At 41.7% G+C, this 27861-nt stretch overlaps 1 protein-coding gene across 7 annotated transcripts in view; it reads left to right on the forward strand.

The window, feature by feature from the left end:
• Hnrnpm (heterogeneous nuclear ribonucleoprotein M) overlaps positions 1-27861 on the forward strand; it is a 40843-nt gene that overhangs the window by 12007 nt on the left and 975 nt on the right. Inside the window, exons 3-16 of one of the 7 annotated variants that reach the window (XM_020160375.2) lie at positions 6599-6651; positions 7562-7569; positions 7655-7748; positions 9165-9203; positions 9321-9356; positions 10082-10235; positions 11278-11327; positions 12269-12329; positions 15155-15256; positions 16573-16617; positions 17104-17181; positions 23363-23416; positions 25271-26073; positions 26753-26804. In XM_020160375.2, the coding sequence (XP_020015964.1) occupies positions 6599-6651; positions 7562-7569; positions 7655-7748; positions 9165-9203; positions 9321-9356; positions 10082-10235; positions 11278-11327; positions 12269-12329; positions 15155-15256; positions 16573-16617; positions 17104-17181; positions 23363-23416; positions 25271-26073; positions 26753-26804 (1629 nt within the window). Of the gene's footprint in view, positions 1-6598; positions 6652-6811; positions 7570-7654; positions 7749-9164; positions 9357-10081; positions 10236-11277; positions 11328-12268; positions 12330-15154; positions 15257-16572; positions 16618-17103; positions 17182-19838; positions 19938-23362; positions 23417-25270; positions 26074-26752; positions 26805-27861 lie in introns of those variants that run through there. The other 6 variants (XM_074054265.1, XM_020160369.2, XM_020160376.2 and 3 more) reach the window with 6 other exon arrangements.

Raw genomic sequence — 27861 nt, forward strand, 5'->3', positions numbered from 1 at the left:
ATGGCCACTGCCATCATTATTGCATCACTTACTTTGATCATGACATACAAGAAGCACTGGGCACCGTGAACTTCTGTACAGTCATGTGTGCTACTCCCATGTGGTATTTCTCCAGATAACACAGATGGAAAAATATTTTGGTGTGAGATTTGTTTTCCTGCCTTGATCAGCCAAATCATTCCTGCCAATGCTCCTAGGGCAAGAGTGAAGTTTCTTTTGTCTGAAGGGCGTGTCATGTGGCATCCCAGATGCAGTGTTCTTGGTTTTTGGGACTGCTGCTTTAATACAAGCTTAGAATTTCTGTACAGTACGTTGGGTCTCATTCGAATTAGTTTTTGGAATAACCCCCAAATTTGTGTTCTCGTGATTTGGTTGAACCGCTGAATTGCTATTTCCATTGATAAGGTATAGTAGTTCCAAGAACCAGGAATGTGGTTTTGACAATGCAATTGTTAGAATTTTGTAAGAGACTGCAGGCCAAATTATTTTTTCACTTTTAGGAGTGTGTGAACCAGTTTTGGGACATTATGGATAAAGTAGGTGACACTTTTACTGCTTTACCATTCAGTATCAGTTTTGGAAGCCTTAAAGCTGGTAGCAGCAGCAGCAGCAGCCATGACGTTTCTGGATGTAGAAGCAGTTCACCTCAATTTACTATTTTGCACTGTATTAAGTGTGGAGCCAGCCTGGTGGTTTATTCGGATACTTCCAAACTGGTTCTCATATTCCCCTGGCATACTGCTATTGAATGCTTGGGCTCAGCCCTTTCAGTGTATTTTTGGTGGTGTAATTTAGAATTACAGGTGTGCAGTAAATCTGTTACTTTTAATGAACCTTAAAATGTTCTTGTTTAGAGCTCCCATGTACTGGTTAAATTAATTCTTTGCTGTTTAATTAATTTAGTATTGGATTGTGGATAAATGGTTTTCATAAGAGAAAGGTAATCTTTTTATAGTAATGGTTTATTCAGTATAAGAAATCTATATTTACATACATATGGCTCCTTAAGAAATAGTCTTTGAATTACGAGGTTTTAAAAATACATTTTAATTCATGTGTTGGGATACCAAAAATATTCTAAATGGTTATTTTAATCTTAAATATTTACTTGAAATTTGTTGGCAATGTCTTTAGGTTTTTTTTTTTTTTTTAAGAGTTAGCAAAGGAAAACGTGGCAGATAGAGGCACTAATGCTGTAAAATTGTAGTCTCAAAATAATTCCAGGTGGACTGACCACAGAGATTGGCTGACATAAACTACTCTTTTCTAGTCTGCTTTTTGAGACTTTATCCCTGATGAAACCTTAGTCCTGTTGTTTCAGGAAGCTAGTGGAATGAGAGCTAGAATTAGTTGTTCCCAACTTGAATTTTCTGTCATTGGTGTAGTGACTAATTGCAGCCTTTCAGAGCTAAAGTAGTAGTTTTGCCAAACAGGGAGCTTTTCTAAGGTAAATCATGCATGAGATTGTCTTATGTGTCCCTTACTGATTCCTAATCTTCCCTATCTTGACATCAGTTATATGTTTTCCATGTTTAATTTTAGCATCATTCTAAGATGTTCTGTTAAAAATCTGATATGTGAACTGGTCACTTACCCTCCCTGCCTTCCCCCATAGAATCAGAAAGCTTTTTTGGTGGCATCATGAGATGAACATTGTTGGTTTTAAAGAGGAAATATATTGAGAACCTCATTTTGTTGAGGCAGGCTGTTTTGCTTAAGTCTCCTGTTCTGTCAGTCAAGGATATGGATTAGACACTGTTTTCACAACTTGCTCTTTCCCTGAGCACCTTCTTCCTGCTCTGGGTGTCCTTGGTGGAACAAATAAAAGGTTTTTCTTGTCTTTTGACCATTCTTTCTTTATTAATTATTATTATTATCAATTATTAAAGATTGGGGCTCACTGTGTAGTCTAGGCCGGCCTTGAACCCTCAGTCTTCCTGCTGAATGTGGAATTACAGGCATGTGACACCACACTTGGCTTGACTGTGCTTCCTTTACAACTTTTTTTAAACAATTTTTAACTTCTTTTAGTGGGATTAGGGTTTGAAACTCAGGGCTTTGTGGTTGCAAAGCAGGTGCTGTAATGCTTGAGTCACACCTCCAGTCCATTTTGCTCTGGTTATTTTGGAAACGGAAGTCTGTTGAACTATTTGCCCCCACTGGCCTTGAACCACAATCCTTGAACCTTGATCTTCCCATCTCAGCCTCTCAAATAGCTAGCATTATAGGCGTGAGCCACTGTGCCTGGCTGACCATGCTTATTTGTTAGCGGAGATACTACACGGAACAAATGGATGTGTGAACAACAGAGTTTCTGGGTTGAAAAAAAAAAAAAAACCTGAGAACTATTGATAACATAAAATTTTAATTGGAGGTTGCCAAACCAGGTTTGAAAGTGACTTTAAACAGTCCACAGCTACTCAGTTGGATCAGATAATAGGATACATGAATTAAAGTGTTTGACCATAAGAACTGGGCACAAAAAATAAGAACTTACATGGACAAAGGTGATTGTTGGGCATTTTAAATTTAAAATAGTGTGTGCTACATTAGTTAGAGAACATGAAATCCTCCAAGGATGAAGAAAGCTGGGTGCTGGGTTACTTGTTTTCCTGGCTCAACCAGGAAGCCAGCAGCGTGGAGGTGGGGCAGCTGCCACTCAGGCAGAACTGTGCTGAACCATAAGTAAACATAGAGCCCATATTGAGGAAGAAAGGAAAGTCAGGGATATAGTTTGCTGTCTGATCAATCCCAAATTTAATAGCAGTCAGTTTAATTTGTGTAAGCAAAGATTTCTTTAAGTACTTAATCCATGTGTTATTACTTAATGCATTACTTTAAGTAAATTTCAAATTGCAGCTGACAGAAAACTGAGGCCTAGAGGGCAAATGTAGTCCAGTAGATAGAACTCTACTGGTTCTTGGAGATGATCTGCGTCGTGGGTCCGTGAAGCAGAGTTCTTTTTCAATTTAAAGTTCTTATCCAGTCTGCTCTCTTTCATATTTTCCTTTGTTGGAAATTGTGCCTGCCTTTTGAAAGGCTTGCTTTGTTGAAGCATTCATATGTGTAAATGCTGATGTTGAACCCCAGCAGTGCAGTTTGTGGGGCCTCCTCTATGGTCTTTGGTCTAGTTAGAGGGGTCATGCTCTTTCTATTAAAATTGGGAACAAATGTGGGCTCGGTAATTTTCTGACTTGTCCAGATATAAGTAGTCATTGTGTAGAATATGGTTAGTTTGCCATGTTTCAAGTTGTCTTACTGTTAGAGAGAAAAGCTTCCAAAATGTGTGTTTATTTTATGTAACCCTCCTTAGAGTGACTGAGAATTGACCATTACGAGGTAAAGCCTGTTTGATGACATACCTTGCTTTCAATTCAACCCCATCCTCATCCTCATTTTTAAAAAATTAAGGACCTTGGGGCTGGGGATGTAGCTCAGTGATAGCACTCAAGTCTGTACAAGGGCCCAGGTTCAGTCCCCAGCACCAAAATAAACAGGTGAATGACTGAACGAAAGAAAAAAGGAAGCCTTATCACCTGTGAGTTCTTTTCAGTGAAGCTTTGGACTCTGTACCTCCTCCCTCCCCCCTGTTTTGTTTTTTGTCTGTTTTAGACTTGAGCAGTAAATGGGAACACAAAAACACTCCTTGTGATAAAAGATTGTTCAGGAGCAAACCACTTGAGTTGTTTTGAGTTGCTCATTTATTCATCCTTAGAATGTATGTTGTTCTTGGAGTATTTTTGTAATCCATTTAAATACTGGTTAAATGATTTCTTAGATACATTTTAAAATGAAGGAGACGGCATTTGGTGTTAGATTTTTTTCAGTCTTCACTTTTTTCATTTAGTTATTTTGATGTTTAAAGCTGCAGTGGATTTATGTTAGCTGTTTACTGTTGAGTTTCTTTGGATTCCATCCATGTGCAGCTGAGAGGAGCAGCCATGTTCCTCATTAGTAACTGCAAATTCTAGTTCTGTGAGGCTTCTGCTACTTACTGACCGTGACCTGCTCTGGATGGCTTGCTCTTTTAAAATTATTTCATGCAGGGCTGCCAGTGTGGCTCAAGCTGTCAAGGGCCTGCCTAGGAAGCATGAAGCCCTGAGAATCCCAGTACTGCAAGGAAAAAAAAAAAATCATGGAATGTGACTAGACTATGTTTAGTTGAGAAATTTTGTCCTCATATTCTTGCTGATAGTTGTGCCGACTTTACAAAACAACTCTTGGCTTTGATATAGTAGAATTAAAAGGGAAGTGGTTTTTTTTTAAAAGCTTCATGATTCTCTTTCTTTAGGAAAGTGTGAATTAGAAACAGTTGCAGATTTCATAAGACTAACCTGGGAACTGGAGGTATGGCTCCACCAGTAGAGTGCCTGCTTTATAAGCGTGAAGCCTTGAGTTCAATCCCCAGTCTCAGCAAAAAAAAAAAAAGACAAACCTGATGACGGCTCTTAAGTTAAAATGTTAAGAGTTTGTGAGGAGCATAGGTATTATTGATGATGATCCAAGACAGAGCTACCCATGTCAGAGCCACAGATAACAGCAATACCATTTGGGGGAAAAAAGAACAAAGATTTTTAAAGCAAATTTTTAGTGCACAGGATTGAAGTTGCATGTGTGCCATCCTAGAATTTTAAATAGAAAAGTCATAATTTCTTAATCTGATACTTTGTTACAGTGGTTATGACTAATAAAAAGTTTGGTTTGGACTTGTTTTATAAGTTGGTGATGACATCTTTTTGATGAAAGTGTCTTTAATGGACACAGGCTAGAAACTTCAAATGTAGCAGTATTTGAGTTCTGACAAGAGTTACAGCTGTCTTGAGTTAGATACTGATTTTTTTTTAAGGTTATTGGTTGATAGGCATAGCTGGTAGAAACTAAACTTGGGGAATCTGTTCACTGTTTTGACACTACTTGGTATTTTCATCAAAGTGGAGACAAAAGAGCTGTTGGTCCTTGAATGGCTGCTGCTGTTGAACTAAATGGCATTTAACATGACCTCAGGAATGGCTCCGATGTCTTTTGGAGCTGTTTTACTTTGTAAAGGTAAAAAATAAAACCAATTTATTTGACTGTCCCTTGGCTGGGATTTTTTTTTTAAACTTGCTCCACAGAAGTTCATGTTCCAAAAGTTAACTAAACTGGGTCCCTCATATTTCCTTTCTTCATTTCTTTGCACTAATTCTCTTACCTGTTTTATGTGAAGTGCCAGTTTGGTAACATACCAGAAAAGCACAAGGAAGGTGAGGCTATATACTTAAAACTTTGAACACTTGGCCTCCTTGCCTTCGACCACTGTGCAAATCCATTAATAAATGTGTCCTTCAAAATGTTGGCTTTATTTATGAGATAGTTTTACCCATGTAAATCTATCGTTTTGCTGTATAGATTTGAAAATCCTCATAATCTTAATGTCCTTTGAGCAAAGGAATTGAAATAAGCAGGGCCTGTCAAGGCCATTAGTGGATTAATTTTACCCTTATTCTGTTAAATCAAAGTGAGTAAGGCTTTAACAACATAATAACCATCTTTAAGAAAAAAGATTCCTGAGAATAAAAAGCCTTTTTTAAACTTTTGATAGTCTGCTTAGAGATTGTTTTCTACAAGTTCGTGCTTTAAGGTTTTCTGTGTGCCATCTTCAAGTTCAGCAGCCATTTTGGTGGTTGTTTTGACAGATTCTAACAATTGGTCATGGTGGTCATGAATTGGCAATCCAAACCTTGAGGAAAATCTGCGCAAACTTTAGAAATGTTTTGGTATTTTCCCCTTTGTGTGGCGTAGAATCTCGTGAGTCTGTTTAGTTACCAACTGAGCCCTCAATTTGAATTTGTATCGTTTTGTGGGGAGGTGTAGAAAGCACCAAGAGTAAAGGCTGGCTTAATTCACTGAAGAGAATCCAGATGCTGCTCTGGTTTTGTATATTTGGTTATACACTCAAACATTCTGTTTCTAAACTGTGGAGCCTAGTGCTGTGTTGCAGGACTAGCTACAGAATTTGTGGGGCCCAGTGCAAAATGAAAGTGAGGGGCCTCTTATTAACATTAAAATTTTCAAGATGCGCTACAAACATTAAACCAAGCGCAGGGCTCTGTCCTTTCACAGGTTGCACACCCACAAAGCCGGCCCTGAGGCTGTGCCTGTGCCTTTGAGCTTGTACATAGGATCGTCCTTATATTAATAGTGTGTGAGCTCAGTTCAGTAGCATTGCAACCTGTGTGCTGTTTACCTGCTATCACCAGTAAGAGTGTATGTGTAAAACTGGTTTCCTCGGATGAATCATGCAGATTTCTTTCCTATAGATTTGGATTGCCTCTAGTCATGAGTGAGTATTCCAGACAGGGAAATTGATAATGGAAATCTGTGGAAGTATCTTGTGTGTGGTGGGAGGAAAATCAAGGACATGTTATTAATGAGTTTTCACCTCCTTTTACTGCACACCTGTAATGCCTAGTTTGGTGGTTTAGAGAATATGGAGTGTTTCTGGGCTTTCTTATAAGGCAGAGGCTCCATACAAGGTTGCTGATGATTGTTCTAAATTCCCATTGTTTTCTTGGCTTTTCTCCCTTGGTTTATGTGTCGTCTGGAAACTGATTTGTAGTTGGTGAGGTAACATACGTGGAGCTCTTAATGGACGCTGAAGGAAAGTCAAGGGTAAGTGTCTGAGAGAATTTCTTCTGTGGATTTACAACATGACAAATGTAACTGTATGGTGGCGTGGACTCGAATGAAATCAGGAAGGCAGTGAGTGCTCATGTTATAGTAGCTATGTTTGATTTTGCCAACATTCCAGTGGGGTGGGTGGGGGTTTGCAAATGGGAGTCCCGCTTTTCCAAATGGCTGGCCAAAGAGCTTTTTGGTATTCTGTTTGGATGCCCAATTTGGATAACTGGGGACTATTAGCAGCATTGTCTCTTTGTTAACAGAGGAATTGGCTGTGTGTGAATTATGCATGGAATTTTGGCGGTGGTATAATTAATGTAAAACGTGTGTTCTTGTCTAGAAAATGTTACTCTTGGTTGTTTGCTGAATTTGAAAGTTGTGTGAACCAAAGATTCCGAAAAGTTGCCTTTGTGCCAGTAAAGTGTAAAGCAAATGCTACAATCCTGAATGTTCAAAATTGGCCTAGTTTAATGAGAACAAACTATTTTGTCGTGCAATAGAATGGCTTAGAATAATCAAAAGGACGAGCTTAATTTATGGAAGGGATGGATTTAGTAGGAGTATGATAAGGAATTGATTGAGTACACAGAGAAGCAGATCTAATGTTTGTGTGATTTCTTGGAGAACCTGAATTTAGGTCTGCTCATATAACTTCTGCTATAGTGCAGTGCTGGTAATGTGTAGGAAAAGGAGCTATTAAGGAGCTCAGCTTCTAATAAGGAAGGCGAGGCCATGCACTTCTGTCAGCTCCCCCTAGAGGAAGGGTTAATTTAAAATAAAACTAACTTTGTTACATAAATCATATTTTTAGTTTGTTTTATAACTGTCATTGATACTTACTACTTTTTTTCTTTTTTCCCTTCTCCTTGCTCGTCTGACTGGTCTGTGGCTTCTTCTAAAGGGATGTGCGTAAGTATTGTCTAGTTACTTACTGGCATTTGAGCCTTCCAAGTTAGAGGACTGGTTTCACTCATTTCCTTTTGACTCTTTGTAGCGTTGTTGAATTCAAGATGGAAGAGAGCATGAAAAAAGCTGCTGAAGTTCTAAACAAGCATAGTCTGAGTGGAAGACCACTGAAAGTCAAAGAAGTAAGCTCTTTCTCTATATTTTTCCTCCCCTTGGTGCTTGGTCTGGAATCTAGGACCTCACACAAGCTAGGCAAGCACTCTTAACCACTGCTAGCCTCCTACCCCCAAAGTAAACTCTTAGCTAATCACCATGCATAGCATGTGTAATTGTTGAGCTGTGCCTGTTCAGATGACAAGAATGGTCCTTGACTGAATTTTACAGAGCAGACCAACCTGTTGTTTTCTAATGAAGAGGGTCAGTCACAGGTTTCAGCAGCCACTCAATTATTAACATTTGAATAGTGACCAAGCAGATCCCAAGTGACCTGAGCTGAGCACTTTCCTTAGGCTTTGTCTCAGAGACACCTTTGCCTGAGCCCGTAGTTTTTTTAATTGGATTTGTAGAATTAAGAGACTCCATTACATCTACGTTGGCTCATTTTCTTCTTTTTTTAAGTGAATTTGTCATTACTCAAGTCTTTCATAGCTGATCGAAACCCAAGTATCTTTTATTTGTGGTGCTGAAGACCAGACCCAAGGCCGTGCACATACTAGGCAAGCACTCTACCACTAAGCAGTATCCCTGGCCTCCACATACCTTTTTTTTTTTTTTCTCCCCTTAGAAAAAGTTTTTTGTTGTTGTTGATGATGACGATGATTAAATTAATTAATTTATTTATTGACAGAGTCTTGCTATGTAGCCCATACTGGCCTTGAATTCATGATCCTCCTGCCTCTGCTTCTTCAAGTGCTGGGATTATAAGCGTGTGTCACCCTCCTTGACTTCTTTTTACTTCTTTTTGGGAAAAAGATCAGTATATTCAGAGCTCAGAGGAAAGCATGGTAGGGTTTAAGTTAATACTTAAAGTCTCAAGTATTGGTGGTAAATGATAGGACAGAGTTGAAAAATCTTATCAATTCCAAAGTTCCGCGAAACTTGTCTGTGTGCCGTTACACTGCTCAGATTTTAGTATGTGAGCTCAGTACTTATAGCACATGAGGAATAGGGAGTCTGGGGAATGTAGAACTGTGCTTTCAGACTTTGGAAAATCATTGATGGGTCTTGCAGAGGTCACACAAACCTGACTGAATTAATTAGTAAGATTCAGCCATACCAAGCCCATGAAGATCTTATTTTAATCTGGAATTTCTGCATCAGGTCAGCTAATCATGTCATCTCCCACCTTTTCTTTCTTATTTACTAGCTCAATTGAGTGCTATATTTTCAGCATTATATTTTATGCCTTTTCTTTCCTGTTCCTTTTAGCTAGGACTCTTCATAGGCTCGTGGTTTAGTTCATTTTGTCTTATTAATACCTTTGAGAAATGCTTTCTAAACAGTCTATTCACTCTGAAGTTTCAAATACTAATTATTATTCACACATGGTTCTGATTGTCACTGAGTCAGTTCAGTTAACAGTTTTGTGCTTGTTTCAGGATCCTGATGGTGAACATGCCAGGAGAGCAATGCAAAAGGTGATGGCTACGACTGGTGGGATGGGTATGGGACCAGGTGGCCCAGGAATGATTAATATCCCACCCAGTATCCTAAATAATCCTAACATCCCAAATGAGATTATCCATGCATTACAGGCTGGAAGACTTGGAAGCACAGTATTTGTAGCAAATGTAAGTAAATGGATACATTGTCTAAAGTAGAAAACCTGTACAGAACTTTGAGCTGATCTTGTCAGTATGTTAAACAAGTAATTCTGTCATTTGAGATGAAAATTTTAAAGCAGGGTTACATTATCTTGATTTATTTAGAAATGGGCCTTGGGGTTGGGCTTTGCCCCTTAGTGACCACTGCATTTCTAGTCACAGACTTGACTATACAATCTCATTGGGGCCTTGTTTACTGATGTTCGCAGGTGTTTAAAAGTAGCAGCTGAGTCTACATTCTCTGCTGGTTTATCTTGTGTGGTTTTGGTGGATGATAAGAGTAAGCAAAGAGGATATACTGATACTTGTCTCTCTTTGTTATATCTGGGGTGAACTGCGATACCTTCATCATCTGCAAGGGGAAATAATTTTTAGAGGAAAGCAAGTTTTTGGGGGGCAATTGTAAACCTTAGCAGAGGAGAAGGTATTTTTTGTTTCTGTTTTTTTAATGTTCAGAAAGTAAGTGTTTGAAAAGTATGAGGAAAGTTAAACTGTTCCTTTTCAGAAAAGAGATAGTAAATAGGTCAGTTAAAGCCAGGCTTGGTAATCCTATCTGAAAAATTCCACTGCAATTAGTTTTTGTGACATCATCTCCTAGTGCTTGTTATCAACCAAAGCATGTTCGTGCAATAGAAATGTTTTTCTTGCAATGTTTACATTGAAGTTTCTGTACCCCCCTTTCTCTTGATTAGCTGGATTATAAAGTTGGCTGGAAGAAACTGAAAGAAGTGTTTAGTATGGCTGGTGTGGTGGTCCGAGCAGACATTCTGGAGGATAAAGATGGGAAAAGTCGTGGAATAGGCACTGTGACTTTTGAACAGTCCATTGAAGCTGTGCAAGCTATATGTATCCTTCTGCAGGAACTCATGTGATCAGGGTGCCTTAACTACGTTAAGGCAGTAATACATGTTTGTATAAGGAAGAGGTAACTGTGTTCTCATATTTTCTCTGAGACTAAAGGGAATGGATTACTGTGGGATTTGAAAATTCTTTGGAGATGAATTAGTTCCAGTGTGGATAGAATGGGTGGTTAGAACATAGGTGTGTGCCCATGAATGCTTTCCAATACTTTCTTTTCAGAGAAGTGAGTTTGAAGGGAAAAGTCCAGAAAGTGCATCACTAGAGAGAAATGGGGCTTTTATTTGTATATAGTGTCTTTTAGGACTCTGTCCAGTGAGGAGACATTTTGAAACAGGCACTACTTCCTGCTTTAGATGCACATTTTTTTTTTTTTTTTTTTTTTGGTGGGACTGGTGCTTGAAATCAGGGCTTCACACTTGCAAAGTAGGTGCTCTATTGCTTGAGCTATACCTCTAGTCCATTTTGCTCTGGTTATTTTGGAGATGGTGGTCTTGGGAAGTGTTTACCCAGGCTGGTCTCAAACCAAGATCCTCCTGATCTTCAGCCTCCCAAGTGGGATGATTACAGGTGTGAGCCACTGGGACCTGTCCTTACATTTTTTTTTTTTTAATCACAGTGAAGAGTAACACACATGATCACAGTCATTAAACCTCTGGCAGTACTGTCACCAAGTATCTTTAACTAGAAAAATGGCACTTCAGAAAATGGTAGGACACTTGGCCCCTTGGATACACAGAAAACTGACATGAGTGCTTCTGAGTAATCTTTAGTGAAAAATGTAGGATCATGAATGAAGCTTCACACTTAAGGAGCAAACAAGTTTACCTTCTTTTTCCCTCAAGTTTTCTTTGTTTCTTTTATGCTTATTGGAGGAGCAAATACATGAAAATATAATGAAGAATCAAAATTGCTTGTAATTCCCCACTTAGAGGGACTGGTATTTGTGGAGTATTTTTTTTCCCCTTTGTTTCTCTCTTGCTGCACATGGTTTTACAGTTAAAACAAATAACCTTAATTGTAATACCAGCTATGTTTAATGGCCAGCTGCTATTTGATAGACCAATGCACGTCAAAATGGTAAGTTAATAGGATTTCTTTCTCTGTAATAACACTCAAGTCTGGTAAAAATGTGGAATTATTGAGACTGTGCACATAGTCATACTAAACTTCTAGATCACTTTATGTTTAATAGGCTACAGAATGTTGAGCACATTTATGACACACGTAACTTTTTGCTCATGTACCTTTTGTCTCTAGATTTTTCTTTTTGACTGGCTATTGGCATGTTTAGGAAGTTATTTGAGTATCCTGCTTGAGCAGGTGATCAGTTTCGAAGAATGGTTATGTATGGGTTCAGTTTTTAAAGCATTACCTTATGATGTTTGGTTAACGTTGCATCTGTGGTGAACATAATTAAGTCTTTAATTCAGACAGCTTTAAAGGTGAAGCATTTCAGTGTTAATAAACATTAGCCCTGCTGCAGTGATGCCAAAGATAATAGTTAATACAAATGTCATGGGAACATGCTGAGGGCAATTTAGTTAGGACACAAAGGACACAAAACAGGAACAAGATACAAGTACTATAAAGCAATACTTTAGTTTTTTGAGTGAATGGATTTACATGACTCAAAATCAAAGGCATAAAAAGAGAATGCAAGTCGCACTTGTCCAGGTCCCAGCCCCCCCCCCACCCCCCCCCCCCGCAGTAATGTGTGTATTTTTCTTCTTTCCCTTGACACAGAAGGTAATAAACCCATCCCATGTGCCTTTTCATCCTGGTGTAGCTCTCCATGGCACAAACATACCATTCCACCAGTCCCTTAAATAACTTATTTAATCGTTTTTTTTTGGAGTTTGGGGGTAGAACCCAGGGCCTCCCCATGCTAGGTAAGTGCTCTACTTCTGAGCTCTGTCCCCAGGCCCAACTAGTTCTTTGTTGCTGGGCGTTGTTTCTGTTTGGTAGTGCACACAGTCTGCAGTAGATATTTGGATGTATTCATTTTCTTTCTCTTTCAGGATGAAAGGGCCTTACCAAAGGGAGACTTTTTCCCTCCTGAACGACCACAGCAACTTCCCCGTAAGTATCTGAGTTACACTAAACAGAAACTGGTACAATTACACTTGAACTTGTGTCAGATTAGTCTGGGCTTCTTTTGAACATTTCTTTTTTATAGATTTTTCAGAGAGTAATTAGTAGAGAGATTTTCAACTTAAGGATATTGAATTACTTTGTGATGAGGCAGGCTGCCCTAATGTAGAGGTTGTAATTAGGCATTTTTGTAAGTATCCTAGAGAAAGAAGAACCAGAAACTGGAAAGGGAATAGAAGTGAGGTTGCATTGACGATCAGAAGACATTGGTTGCTACCACATTGGCCCACTTGCAGGTATATTACACGAGAATTAAAACTGCATGCTCACGCAAAAACTTAACAGATATTAATAGCAGCATGGTTCGTTATAGTCAAAAAGTTGGGCTGGCATGGTGGCAATCAGAAGGCTGAGGCAGGAAGGCCACAAGTTTCTGGCCAGCCTGGCCTATGTGGTGAGACTTCATCTTGAAAAATTAAAAAAAAAAAATGTCCAGATGACCCTGATGGATGAATAAATAAAACGTGGTTAAACTCATAAATGAGACAGAATTTTATTCACCCATAAAAAGGAGGAGAATATGTGAACCTTGATTCCATTTATAGGAAATGCCCAGAATAGGCAAAGCCATAAAGGGAGAAAGTAAATTCCCATGGTTGCCAGGGACTGGAGAAGGGTTAAATAAGGAGTGACTGACTGCCAATAGGGATGGAATTTCTTTTTTGAGTGATGACAATAGTTTGACATTAAATGACCGGAATGTTTTCATAGATTTGAATATACTTAAAACTACTGAATTTTGTACTTAAATGATGAACTTTATGGTATGTGAAGATTTATCAACTGCATCTTTTATGAGGAATAAAAAAGGGATTGGCTGTTACAACACCCTAGGCAAGTGGGAGCCCGAATACCAACAACAGTGGGAGCAAGAATCAGCAGTGTGAGGTCTTAGAGAATTGTGGTGCAGGCTGGGCAAGCTGTAGCAGGAAGGATGGGGGTTAGGTGAGAGACCTGTGTGTGCTGCATAGGGAAGGACCTCGTCTTAGGTAGACCATTACCCCCCTAAGAGGTGCTGTCTGAAGGGCTAGCGAGCACTTTTGGTCTGGAGCAGCACCTCCAGCCTCAAGTCCCATTGATTGAGATAAGTTGAATAGGATTCTAGGTTTAAGCACCAAGTTTTTGCATTATAGTAGTGTGTCAGCATAATAGAGGCAGGTCTTGAGGAAAATGGGTGGCTTCAAGAATCAAGACTAGCTCAGTGTAGATCAATACAGCTAGCTCAATCCCCAGCACTAAAACTAAAACCCAGTAACAAAACAAAACAAAAATACAGGTTAGAGGTATAGCTCCTTGGTGTAGTGCCAAGTTCAGGGCTCTGGGTTCAGTCTCCAAGACACCGCTCCCCCCGCCCCCCTGCAATACTACCACCCACACACCCAGAAGATAGCTTTTCTGTTGAAAGGCACCCTTATGTAGAGAGGGACTACTGTTCCTTGTGTTAACACACCTATTTTCAAGTAAATGGTTGCTAATGTTTGCCATGGCTCTTGTTGACTCTTGCAAGGAGGAGTAGGAGCAGCTGCAGCAGCAGCACTGGGCCCCAGAGAGCCTGTTATCCCTGGCTCTTTGTCTCCCCTCACAACTCAAGAGGGTTGACTTCAGAGCCTTGGCTGCTTTGGGAATGAGTAACCTTGGTAATCTCTTAGTGCTCTTGCCCTGCAATTAGAAATAGGGATGTTAATCAGATTAAATACCTGGGAACCTGTGGTAGGTTTCTGTTGCTTTTGATGATTTCATGTCAGTTGGTTAAAACCTCAGATCATAGTTAGCCAGAACATTACAAGTATCAGGCCTTATTTGTGTTTAGGGACAGGAGCTGAGGGTAGATACTCTTGGGTATCAAGAGTTAGGAAGCTTTCAGGGCAGGAATATGGGTTCTTTGAATAAACTGGTGTTCTTGTTAATAAAAGCACTCAGATCCAGAGAACAGTGTGGCACAGTATGTGAACTGACTGGATTGTAAGTAACATTTTTTCATGAGAAAAGTCCTTTGGGCTGCTGAGTCGGGAGGTAGGTATAAGTGGGCATTGGGACACATTAGTGCTTCTTGTCACCTGATGTCACTTTGTCTTTTTTTTTTTTTTTTTCCCCTTTTTGTTGGTACTGGGGCGGGTGTTGAACTTGGGCTCACTTGCTAGGCTCTACGTAGCTCTACCACTTGAGCCATGCCCACAGCCCTTTTTGCTTTCAATTAATTTGGGGATAGGGTCTTATATTTTGGCCTGGGCCATCCTAGACTTCAGTTCTCCTATTTACACTTCCTGTGTACCTGGGATAATAGGTAGGCACCACCACACCTATTGGTTGAAATGGGATCTCACTAACTTGCCCCATTCCTACTACCTGAATAACTGAAATTTATAGGTGTGGACCACTATGCCTGACTTGAGTCACTTTCTAATGAAACCTTTTCATTATTTAGGGAAACAATAATAGGAACTCAAGATTCTTATCCTATGGGTTATTCTTAGTTCTTGGCAACTTTTCAAGTGAACTGGTTTTTAGCTGCTTTTGTTGTGTAGCTGTAGAACACAAACTCAAATCTGTGATTGCATATGAAAAGCTATTTCTAAATAAAGAGTGCTCCCATCCATGCAGATGTTGAAGTGTGAATTGGGCCCTGGTTTTGCTTAGGGTGAGGGAATAGAGTGCGACAATTGCAGCACACTGACTTGCTTGCCTTTGAGGTCAAATGTCTTCTAAGAAAGGGAAGGGGAATCTACATTTCTGACTTTGTCTTTGCCTTTCAGATGGACTTGGTGGTATTGGCATGGGGTTGGGACCAGGAGGGCAACCCATTGATGCCAATCATCTGAACAAAGGCATTGGAATGGGAAACATAGGGCCTGCAGGTGAGAATTATAGTGCAACTTGATTGGAAATTTTAGGGAAGTTAAAATTATTGTAGTAATTGGGCTTTAAGTAGTTCAAATGGAATAAAGATATAATTGGGACAAAATACTTCATTTTGATAACGGCGGTATTTTGTGTTTTTATTGAGTTGGATTTTTTTAAAACAATATACATTTCTGTTTTACCTTCAACAATGACTTCAGAGCTGAGATAGTTAAATCATTCAATAAAAGGAGGCAAGCCAGAGAGTTGGTCTTGCCCAAGGTCACACCATCAGTGACAGACTGTAGGTATCTTGACGTGAGACTACAGCAGTGCTGCAGTGCCCTGATAATTCTGTCACTCAGATCACCTTGGGGCCTCACCTGGATGTTGGTATGGCTTCGTCTAGCAGTGAAGGCATTGATAGTACCAGGTGGTAATAGAGGGCCTCACTGTTTGACAACATAATTGTCACAGGTGACTAGGAAAAGTAATGGACAGTTGTCTTTGCTCAAGAAGACAAGGAAAAGCTAACGAATGAAAGGATGGTTGTGTAGAATAAACTTAAACTTTGGCACTTAAAAGTTTTTATTTCTGTATATATATTTCTGAGTTATTTCTATACATTAAGAGAAACTTCAGGGGCTGGTAGAGTGGCTCAGGTGGTAACATGCCTCCCTACCAAGGATGAGACCCTGGGTTCAAACCCCACTCCTGCCAAAATTACAAAGAGATTTTACTTTCATGACCTCAGACTTACGGGTTTTCTTTCTTGGAATCATTTGAGATTGTGATGTGAATGATTCTCTATCCTCCCACAGTTACTTTTACATATCCCTGGTAACTCTGGGTCACTACCTCAAATGACTCTGCCAACATAAAACACGCACTCTTGTCTGACACCCAAAGGAAAGCCTTTGTCTCTGTTCTAGGAAGTGCTTTTTTTTTTTTTTTTCTTTTTTAAGAAAGGATTTTACGTTTAGCAGGGATGTTTATTAAAAGTCCACTTCTGTTCTATAAAATTCTGAAAAGTGAGTGTTCATGCATGGTCTGTCTGATAATTATATTTCATGTTTAAAATACTGTCCAGCTTGGTCATTTAATAAAACTGGACCGTACAGAATTTTAAACCACATGATGCTTAATTTGTTAAATGATTAGTTTGCTTGAAATGCGATCTTTTCACAGTTGAATTGGTAGCTTGCCCCCCCATCCCCCAGAATGTATTTGTCATCAGATATTTCCATTTATTGGTTTGGAAAGTTGTGATTTTGAAGTTTAAACGTTACTGCTTTGACATAATTTTAGTTTGCATTGACTTTTTCTTTTTAAGGAATGGGAATGGAAGGCATAGGATTTGGAATAAATAAAATGGGAGGTAAGAAATTTAAAATGAAATACAAATTAATCACTTTTAGGTATGTTTTTCCTCTCTTCTTCCTCTTTTCTTCCTTGTCTTTCAAGCCCTGCATGACATCTGCACTTCGGTTTCCAAAAGATTTGGGTCTAGAAATGACTTTTCTTACTTGTCCATTGTCTTTGCTGGTGTTGGCTTTCACTTCTGGCTTTCTTGCTGACTAGCTCTGTGACCTTGGGCAAATCATTCCATCTCTCTGGACCTCTTTTTGCTTTGTGTATTCATTGAGGGGGTTGGATCAAATGAGCTTTCTGAAGATGGTGATGTTTTGTTTTTTTTAATTTTGTGAAAACAAGGGCACAACAGTTTTGTTTTTCAAAAGCTCTTAAACTTGGTAAGTTCTTGGTAGAAAATGCTGAAAGCAAAACATGTGAAAACATTCTTCTTTCCTTGATCAGTCTGAGTAGTATCATTGGGATGGCACTAAAATGTACATCTTTGTTGCAGGCATGGAGGGACCCTTTGGTGGTGGTATGGAAAACATGGGGCGATTTGGATCTGGGATGAACATGGGCCGGATAAATGGTAAGATTTGTGTTTTCTCCTCCTGGTGCCTAACCTTTGCTGGCTGTGGGCTCCCCAGTGATCTTTATAGACTGCAGACCATCTTTGAATGATGTCCTACTTTTGCTTCTGAATCAGATGTTTTTGAGTTGCTTTAATTATTTCAAAAGCTTCCTTATTGTCTCCAGCACTCAAAAACATGTAGACATCTGTGGTTATGTCTTGCAAACTTAAAAATTATTCCACATGTGATGGGTTGTTTGAAGATTTTGATCAGGTTCATGGAATGATCCCAGGGGTGCTTGGGTGGGTAGTTCTTGATCATCTGCCTAGATGATTCCAAGCTGTGGGCAGAGAAGAGGCATTAATAAAAACCATAAACTCCTTTAATGTAGCATTTACACATCACAAATTTTGGTGTTTTCTGTCAAAACTTACTGTTCTCCCAACCTCTTAACAAAAGTATAGTATCAATTTTAGTATTAACAGTGTGTTACTCCATTTAGTCCTTGCAAGAACCACATGACACGTAGGTACTGTTCTCCCCATTTCATCGGAAGCTGAGGCACAGAGAGTGACTTGCCTAAGTTCACATGGCTAGTAAATGGTGGTGCCAGAATGTGAACCCAGGTTGGCTCCAGAACCTGGCTCTTCATCATGCCTCGATCCTGCCTTTTAGAAACGCCTCCAGCACAGCGTCAGCCCCGGTGCTGAGAAAGTGGAAGTCTTTATTTTTTAAATCATCTGTTTGCTGGTTGATTCTTTGCCCCTCCACCTGCTGGAAAGCTGCTATTTTTATTTATAAAACTGGAATGAGACATTATTAAGGATTTGGGTTTAAATGTTTCTCTGCTGGTCTGTAGGAATGTATAATGTCAAAGTAGTGTGGAGTGAGCAAGCATCTTAATAAGCTTAGGCTATTCAGCAGACTGTGCTGCCTCCAGAGTGCAGAGTTGAGGGGTAGGGATTTACTGCTTTCTCCTGCGGTGCCTTGTATATGATGGTGAAAAGATGTAGGAAGGTAGTCACTGTCAGTAATATGTGGACAGAGGTTCATGTTTCCAGTGTGTTCTTGGGCTTGCCTACTGCTCTTAGGTTCCTGAGAGTTTAATAAAAGTGAAAACTTGAAGTCTGGCTTGAATGTATGAGCTCAGAACAGATCATTAGGGAAGAAACTTTGGGTTGTTGCTCTGAGGAGAGGAGTGGTGAGGGTGGGCATGGGAGCTCTGCTGAGCATGTGACAAACTAGTAATTGTAATCCAGTGAATAAGATTCTTAACTTTGCTGGGGGTGTGGCTCAAGTGTATAAGAGCTGGCCTAGCAAGCTCTCACTGAGCAAGCAAGCAGGCACGGGGCTCTGGGTTCATTCCCCAGTACTGCAAAAAAATTGAGACATTTTAGATTTGATTTAAGTTAATTGGCACTCTGTGGTCCTGTTGACAGTTGGAAAGATTAGTTCTGAGGTCTGCTGCATGTGATTTCCTTTTCTGAGGGTGGGAGGGCATATGACCTTCACAGATGTTGCTACTCTGCGATTTCTGTTTGGCCACTTGAGCTGACTGACCCCTGCCCACCCTCAGGCATTTCCAACAGATAGCAAACCTATGAGGTTTACTTAGGTGTTCAAACTATGAATAAGTCCATCTTTGCCAGAGTTCTTCTTAGTTCATAATGCCTGAACCTCCTTCCACATCTCTTAATTGTTTACTTGATTGAATGGATGAGGATGCATGCCTGCATATAAGCATTCTTTGTGATTATAAAATAAATAAATCGTGTCCATTATATACCACCTGTTTACCTGATATGTAAGGAATAAGACTAATAATAGAATTTTTTTTTTAATGTTGTGCTGGGGATAGAACCCAGGGCTTCATGTTATGAGAGGAAAGAGCTCTATCACTGAGCTGTATACCCAGCCCAATAATACTAGTTTTTTCCAGGATGTCTCAGTAGGGGAGGGAAACAAAGTGGAACACATTTGAGTCATGAGGTTACAGGAAAAAAGTAGCCTATGAAAGTCTTTCTCAAGCTGGTGTCAGCTGTCATTGCTCCCCCGCCAATGGAAGTTCAGAGCTCTTTTTTTTAAAATACATTTCCAAAAAATGATGAAGTTGCCTATTACATAGCTGGAACTAGCCAGTCTATACGTGGGCATATTTCTCTGTTTTGTTCAGGTATGCTTCTGTGTTAGAGGAGCCTTTGCCTCAGCCTTACCAGGCCTGTGACCTTGGTCAAGTTACTAAATGATGTAAGCCTCAGTTTCTTTGTGCAGGAGCAGTGGTGGTGGTGTGGGTAGTGCAGGTAGGGGTTGATTTTGAGGGTTCAGTGAAATTATAACAGATAGTCTGTGGCTGGGCATGTGTTGAGTTGCCCAGTGGGTGGGCATTGCTGAATTGCAGGCTCTTATGCAGTCTGCCTTTGATGGTGTGTGCTGTAGGTGTACCTGTTTGGTTTCATCAAAGTTTTAAATTGGTCCTTCTTAGGAGACTAAAGAGGCTGTTTTCAGTAATTTGCTTGTGATGCCTCTTTAAGGAAAAAAGGGTGGATGCTGATTCCTGTAGAAGAGTTGTATATGCTGACTTGGTGTTGGCTGTTGTGGGTCTATAGTGTTGTTTCGAATGTTTGAAACAAAACAGTATTCCTGGAAAGGCCTAGGGTAATATTTTTTTCCACAGAGATGGAACGTGGCATGGGTGGAGGATTTGAGAGAGACTTTGCCAGAAACGAGATGGGAATGTCTCGAAGCTTTGGAGAGCCCCTTGGCAGAGGAATGGGTAAGATGGCCCCTTGGACCCCACGTGGGCGGGGTCCCTGGGCTTATAGGCTGCCCAAGCTCAGCCTGATGTTGGGGCTTCTTTCTCAGGCAAAGTCTGCTGGTTTTCCTTAGGCTTTTTAAAAATCATCTGTCTTATAGACCTGTTAGTCCTTTATAGCACTGTTTTTCTTTCAGTCTTTCAGTAGCTTCTTTTTAAAGTTTCTGCATTCTGTAGAAACTGTTGTATTTATATAACTCTGTTAGCTCTCTAGACCAGGTAGAGTTTTTCAAAGCCCTGCTAAGGGGGTGGGAGTCTCCCTCCTCCAGGGCCTAAGATACTTATTGATAGCTTTGGAACAGATCTAGATTGGCCAGGGATGTTTTCTTGCATGGAAAGCCTTGGGTATTGGACTATCTCAGTACAGAAATTCTTTTTTTCTGTTTGGATTAAATGGAAAAGCAGTTTCTATGCTTTTCAGTAGATACTATCTTTCTCCACTCAGCCTACATGTTTCTGAGAATTTGAATTCTCGTTTGTTAGCGGGGAGCAAGTAGATCTACTGTTTTTGTCAAAGACAGCTTAGAGCCATGGATACCTCCCCCATCTCTGCCCATCTCTTATCCTGTGCAGTACAGGGTTGCTGGGCGATATTCTCTAAGAGACTTGAAGGACACTTGTAGATGGGATCAGAATTTTAGGCTTTTTGTGTCTGGTTGATATTAGCTGTATTCTTAGAATTTATGAAGGCCCTAGAAATACTGTGTTAAAAATCCATCCTTCATCTCAGCTTCTCAACTGTCCAGGTTGTCTTTAGTCCTTCCATCTGCAGTGTCTTTTACTGAAGGTTAGGAACTGCTGGAACTGTCTCCCAGAATGACCTGTTTGGTGGAGTTTTTCATTTTCCCTGACAGTGGTTAGCTGAATTGAACAAATGGCTTTCTTGGGGAGAGGTTTTTTTTTTTTTTTTTGTCTTTTCTTTTTTGGTGCTGGGATCGAACCCAGGGCCTCACGCATGCTAGGCAAGCACTGTACCACTGAGCTACATCCCAGCCCACAAATGGCTTTCTTAACCACTGTGTTTTTTTGTTTGTTTTTGGTGGGACCTGGGTTTAAACTCAGGGCCTATACCTCAAGCCACTCCACCAACCGTTTTTTTTGTGATGGGTTTTTTTCAAGACAGGGTCTCGTGAACTATTGCCCAGGCTGGCTTCACACTGCAATCCTGCTGATCTCTGCCTCCTGAGTAGTTGGATTGCAGTTGTGAGCCACCCGGCCTGGCTTCAAATTGTTTTTAAAGCTTTAGAATTTGAGGGGAGGGTGAGTTCATATCTGTATGTAACTATGATAATTTAAGTTTTCTGTTGCCATGGACTGGCTTCATTTTCATTCTTGGAGTAGTTGGGATTTAAAAAAAAAAAATGTATTGTCATTTGGCCTCGTGGATGCCTGAGGTGACGTGTAACTTTACATCCATAATTCCTTTTTCTTGCTCTGAGTCTTCAGTCATTGCTACTTTGTGGCCCCTGTCAACTCTGTGGTGAGGCTGTTAGCCTGTTCTTGTCCCTGAAGTGGCACAGGAGTGGATGTGGGCTTCTTGCCTGTGGAGCTACTTCATGTGACAACAGGAAATTCTTCCTGCTAGATCTGAATGGAAATGCCACCTGCAGGCCTGTTCACTACTGCTTTGGCACCTTTCTTTTTAGGATTATGAGGTCTTTGCCTGGAATTCCCTGATGCTACTTGTGATTAGAGCCAAAGTAGTAAAATAACAGGTCTAAGTTTTTTTCAGATTAGTTAGCTGGGTTAGTTTTTGGATTCAGTTCTTGGTCTTTTTTTTCTATGTAATTGAGAGTTGAATCATCAGGGCGCCACCTTATGTAGTGCCTTCTGCTCGTTGTCTCTTCTCATATCATGGCAGTAGATCTTTGCATATCTTTGTGCAAACACCTATACTTGTTGCTTTGAAGATAAGTCTGTGGTCCTTTACCTTGAGGGATGTGGTACAGCTGAAGAGATGATACTCAGAGTAGCCCAGAAGAGCACCAGAGGTCAGGATATGGAAGTGGTCTAGTGAAAAAGTACATGGAGGGGTTGATTCCCAGGACCTCAGGCAGCCATGTGAGGTATGTTAGCACCTAAAAAGGCATCACTCTGGACACCTGGTACATGTGCTCTCCTCAGAGTAGCAGTGCAGGGAGACAGTGCAGGGGGTGCAGCTGAAACTAGAGGGCTGGGGTCATGAGTGGTGGCATAGGCAGTGGGTGTGTTGGCAGACAGGTCAGATGGTGTTCGGTGCAGTGGGGTAGGAGGTATAGGAGAAGAACAGGTGGAGAATTAGTTCAGGGAGGCCTGTCAAATGGCCATGGAAAGAAATTTGGCTTTTTTCAAATACATGTTGTACTGATTGAAAGCTTTTGCTTTCAGTGGTTTGAGCTGAGTGCTGTTTTAGGAAAATATAGTGAACATAGGCCTCACTGGAACAGGATCTCCAGTGTCACATGGAAGAATGAGCTCAGTATTTGCTGGCAGGCAGGACCTAGTCCATTGTTTTCAGTGTGCTTTCCTTCCCACCTTTCTCTTGTGGCTAGTTAATTGGAGTATAAAACACAGCTGGTGAGGTAGGTTTTAATTACTTGTGTATGGTGATAGTATGAGATGTACTTTTGAGACCTTTGTCCAAGTTGCTGGTATACTTAGAACCAGAGAAGTTATCCCACATAACAAAAGATTGAAGAGAAACTTTAAAAGGGGACACTAGTGACATCATTAGGCAGATGTTAAGGAAGTTTTCGATGTGCTGTTGAGCTGCAAATAGCATTGTGTTGTGTGTGGGACAGTGGAGTTTATTTTCTGAAGCTTCATCACTTAGTCACCATCATCACACCCAGCTTATTTCAGGCAAGCTTGCATGTAGGTGCTGGTTTTCCCCTTTGCTGTTGTGAGTAGCCACAGCTTGAATGGTCTCTAATCAGAAGCAGTTCTGAGGATGTGTAGGCTTCAGGCATCTAAGCCAGGAGTCCCAGAGGGGACCTGATTTCCTGCCCAGGTGAGACGGGGAAGCCTCACTATTGAGGGTCCAGACCAGCTTTGGAAAACTGCTGCTGAGCAAGGGCTGAGGGCTCTGTTCTTGCTCTTTGAGTTCAGCTCATGGATGCACACGGTTCCTCGCTCTGCTGGACGCATTCGCAGGGATTCCTGCAAACAGCCTCAGACTCTGGAGCTACATGAGGTCCTAGGATTGTGACCCATCGTCAAGGACTCTTCAGTTTTCTGTCATACGATCTTGTCTGTGTATGTGTTTCTCAAACCCCTTCCCCTTTCCCTTTTTCTTTCTTTTGAAAAAATTTTTATCAGTAGTATTTCTACTCTGGAATCTGTAATGAGCAAGTTTCTATTACCATAGAGAAATTTGGCTAATTATTTTTTCTTCCTGATTTCCTTAGAAATCCTAAGTAATGCACTGAAGAGAGGAGAGATCATTGCAAAGCAGGGAGGAGGTAGGAAACGCTTAGTTTGATGTTTTGATTTTTAGAACAGGCTGTTACATTGGGGGACAGCAGAGCAGTGTGACAAACATGGGCTCTGACACAGACTGCCCAGGGTGGGAGCCAGCTCTGCCTTTTCCTAGCTGTGCGATGTGTGGCAAGTGACTGAACCTCTCTTTTCGTGCTACTTACCTGTAAAATGGGGATGCAATAGTACCTACCTGAGGGTTGTCGTGAAGAGTAAATAAGCTAACTCTCACATAAAAGCTCTTGTGTAAGTGCTTTGTGTTAGCCATTGTCATTATTACCATACTGGTGTAGTTAGGGGACCTTCTTTTGTTCCATACTCTAAAAGTATAAATTTTCAAAAGTAAATGTTTTTTTACTTGATTGTAAAACTCTGATACATAAGTTACTTTCTAAAATGTGTATATGTACTCATAAAGATTCCAAAAATGTCGAAGAGAAAGTAGTGTTTGCAGGCCCATTGCCCAGTGGTGAGTGTAAACATTTTGGTATATATTCTTCCATGATACAGTTTTATGAGCACTTAGATCTAAATGTACTTTTTCAGTTGAGTTTTTTTTCTCTGAGGATCTGGGCCTGCCCTTGGCATCTCTGCCTCCTGGGTATTTCTGTGGAGGGCTGGTTGAAGAGCTCTGCTGGGTATCATTTCTTCCCTAGTTGTGTTACTGTTGGGGAAGCACTCTTTTCTCTTCTAATAAGAGGAAGTTAGATGGTTTCCAGCCATTCTGCTCTAAAGTCTTAACATTCTGAAAGTTGTGCTTGTTTTTGCCATTTGGTAGTGTGCTGCTTTACAGCTAAGAAATGGGCTTGGAGAGGTGGAGTGACTTGTGCCAGGTCACAGCCTTTGTCAGCTACAAAGCCAGTTAGAAGTTTCTGGGTGTCCTCTTCCTGCACTTGCATCTTGAAGTAGGCTGTGTGGGTCAGTAATGGGCTGGCTATTGACTGGACTGCCCCTGTTCAGAGGTGGGCAATATGAGCTTGTGGAGCTTTGAGCTCTGCATGTGGGAAGTGCTGGGGAGTGGCCTTGATGCTGGAGCAAAAGCCTCCTTGTCCAGAGTCGCAAACACCACCAACACGGGTCGTTCTGTACTGCTGACTGACCCTAGGCCTCCTCCAGAATTACACCCCACACTGGTATTGGCTTCTTTCTTCCAAAGCCAGTGAAGTTACACTTCGGCAGTGATTTCCCTGATAAAGTAAGAACATGGGAAATGGCCAGCTATGTGTGTTTGTACACACAGGATGTTGTATATGGGTGTTTTGTTTCCTTTATCTCTGCTTGATTATATGGCTGTATAATTGCTTCTTTATGTCCTGAAAATGCTAAGGAAATGCAGACTGGCCACTAGCAGGACATCTTAAGGGGACAAGTTGGGAGAGAGTAAAGGTTGTGTGTGACTCTGAATTATCTCCACATCACTCCTGTTGGTTATACCAAGGAACTATGAGTGTGGGGTTTCTGTTCCTCTCTCCTCAAGCATTTCTTGATGTTTAGTGATGGTGAAACTGCAAGGGTCTTAGGAACTAATTTGTGGCTCACAAAGTTTGCCACAGGCACTAGTACTGCAGAAGCAACATGGAGGTGAGGTTTTGTTCTTTTTAAATTTTGTGGAAATTTCACTTTGTGTCACAGAGTGGGAAGAATGATTGTAAGAACCCCATGCACTCATTATCCAGCTTTAGCAGTTACTAACATTTCATGTCTTAATTCTAAGTTGTTGAGGGACTAAACTTCTTATTTGTGTGTGAGCTTGTGAAGTAAAGTGCCCAGGTTGGCATGGTGCATGCACTCCTGCACAAATCCCTCATGCCCACCTGTGTTTTGTGTCCCTGTTTCAGGTGGAGGAGGAGGCAGCGTCCCCGGAATTGAGAGGATGGGCCCTGGCATTGACCGCATTGGGGGTGCCGGCATGGAGCGCATGGGCGCAGGCCTGGGCCACGGCATGGATCGAGTGGGCTCGGAGATCGAGCGCATGGGCCTGGTCATGGACCGCATGGGCTCAGTTGAGCGCATGGGCTCTGGCATCGAGCGCATGGGCCCCCTGGGCCTCGACCACATGGCCTCCAGCATCGAGCGCATGGGCCAGACCATGGAGCGCATTGGCTCTGGTGTGGAGCGCATGGGTGCCGGCATGGGCTTCGGCCTGGAGCGCATGGCCGCACCCATTGACCGTGTGGGCCAGACCATTGAGCGCATGGGCTCTGGTGTGGAGCGCATGGGCCCTGCCATCGAACGCATGGGCCTGAGCATGGAGCGCATGGTGCCCGCAGGCATGGGGGCCGGCCTGGAGCGCATGGGCCCTGTGATGGATCGCATGGCCACTGGCCTGGAGCGCATGGGTGCCAACAACCTGGAGCGGATGGGCCTGGAGCGCATGGGCGCCAACAGCCTCGAGCGCATGGGCCTGGAGCGAATGGGCGCCAATAGCCTGGAGCGCATGGGCCCGGCCATGGGCCCCGCCTTAGGCGCTGGCATTGAGCGCATGGGCCTGGCCATGGGTGGTGGTGGCGGTGCCAGCTTCGACCGCGCCATTGAGATGGAACGTGGAAACTTTGGAGGAAGCTTCGCAGGTTCCTTTGGTGGAGCTGGAGGCCATGCTCCTGGGGTGGCCAGGAAGGCCTGCCAGATATTTGTGAGAAATGTAAGTGGCTCTTCAGGAACTCAGTGTTGAAGGGGGACCTGGGCAGCATGGAGAGCACACCTTGTCCCTGTCCCCAGAATCTAGTGCTGGAGTATGAGGCAGGAATATGAGAGCTTATGGCAGGAATGGTAGTCCTGTGATTGCCTTGGCTTTTTTGACTTGCCAGGTGATGGAGTAGACTGAGGTGAAAGACAGTGGTTTCTAATCCCTTAGCTTGAGGAGCACCTAAGGCTTGGCACAGTGATTTTGAGAAAGGTGGCTCTAACTGAATTATCTGTAACAACTCAGCTGCTTTTAGCCACTGTTTAGTGGTTGTGTGGGCTATCCACACCAGCCTCTTGAGTGCTGTGTTCCCTGACTGATGTTACCATAGACTAGAGATAAAGTTGCAGGGAGTGTGCTGACTTTGCCACATCAGAAAACTCATCCTGGGTAGACTTGTTTGCTCTGTGCTGAGCATCCCAATGTAGTCCTTAGCCAGTTTTTCTGTGTGATGAGAAATTCTTTTTATGTATGTGTGGGCCACTGGGAATGAACCCACTGGGGGGATGTAGCTCTGCCACCGAGCTATAACCCCAGCCTGAGAATTCTTAAAAATCATCCTCATAGACTGTTGTGATGTTTGTACATTAAGGTGTGGTTGGATTGCACATTAGTGTACCTCTTTTTTTCCCCTCAGCTCCCATTTGATTTTACTTGGAAGATGCTAAAGGACAAATTCAACGAATGTGGTAAGTGTCTGAGAAAGGCTCTCTAGGTGCTTTCCTGTGTTGTGTATTGTTGGTGATGCTTAGTCAAACAAGGAAGTTTCATTTCTAGTCTTCACAGCCACTGTCCATTAGCTCTAGCATAACGATGGGCCTTGCCATTGTTCTGCCTCTGCAAATACTCTGACTGGAATTGAGTGTCCTGGTATGTGTCAGGTACTTTTCACCTGTGTTCTTTTTTTTCCTTTTACAGTATTTTTGAGACAGAATCTTGCTACATAGCCCAAGCTGGCCTTTGAACTCTTAAATGCTCCTCCCTAGCCTCCTGAGTGCTGGGATTATGGGTGTGCACTACCACCCATAAGCTTCCTTTAGAATTTTGAAAGGAAGTAGTGTTTTCCTTTTTTTACAGATGAGTCAGCAAAGCCACCTTTCTAGGGTTATGTGGCTTGTCAGAGCTATAAGCCACATCCAAGACAAAATTGCTTTTCCCCATAGTACTGCTGGTTTGGTGCCTCAAATTGCACTCACAGTGTGGTCAGCAAGTGCTGTGGGTGAGACTGCACAGGTCTGGACATGTTTGTTTCTTGGCATACCAGGCAACCCTTCTGGAAGGCTTACTTTGTGATTGAAACGAAGTTCGTCGTCTTTCCCTGCCCTTTGGGGTGAACCCTCATTGCACTGCTCCTTTTCATCTGTGTTAGACCTAACCCAAAGTTTGGGTGGCTGCCAGCTCCTCTTTTTTTCTCATTTATTGTTTCAGGATTGGCTCACATTTCACCACTCTTGCCACTTCTCCCTGTTTTTTTCTGGAGGAAAGCTGTTGATTCAGAGCCTGCTTTTTTCCCTCTTCCTGTTGCAGTTTTCACATCGTAGCTAGATTTTCTGAAAAATCAAAAGGAGTCCTGCTACTTCCCACCTCTAAGAAAGTGCACATGTACAAGTCTCTTCATCTTGCTGACCTTGAACCCGAGCTCTAAGTGTTCCCCTGAAATGCTCTGGTTCCAGCCATTCCTGGCAGGAGTCTTTTCTGTTGAATTTCTACTTAAGCCCTTTCAGAATTTTACCGTGAGAAGCCCCT

The sequence above is a fragment of the Castor canadensis genome, chromosome 14 (assembly GCF_047511655.1).
Source record: "Castor canadensis chromosome 14, mCasCan1.hap1v2, whole genome shotgun sequence".
NCBI classification, from domain to species: domain Eukaryota; kingdom Metazoa; phylum Chordata; class Mammalia; order Rodentia; family Castoridae; genus Castor; species Castor canadensis.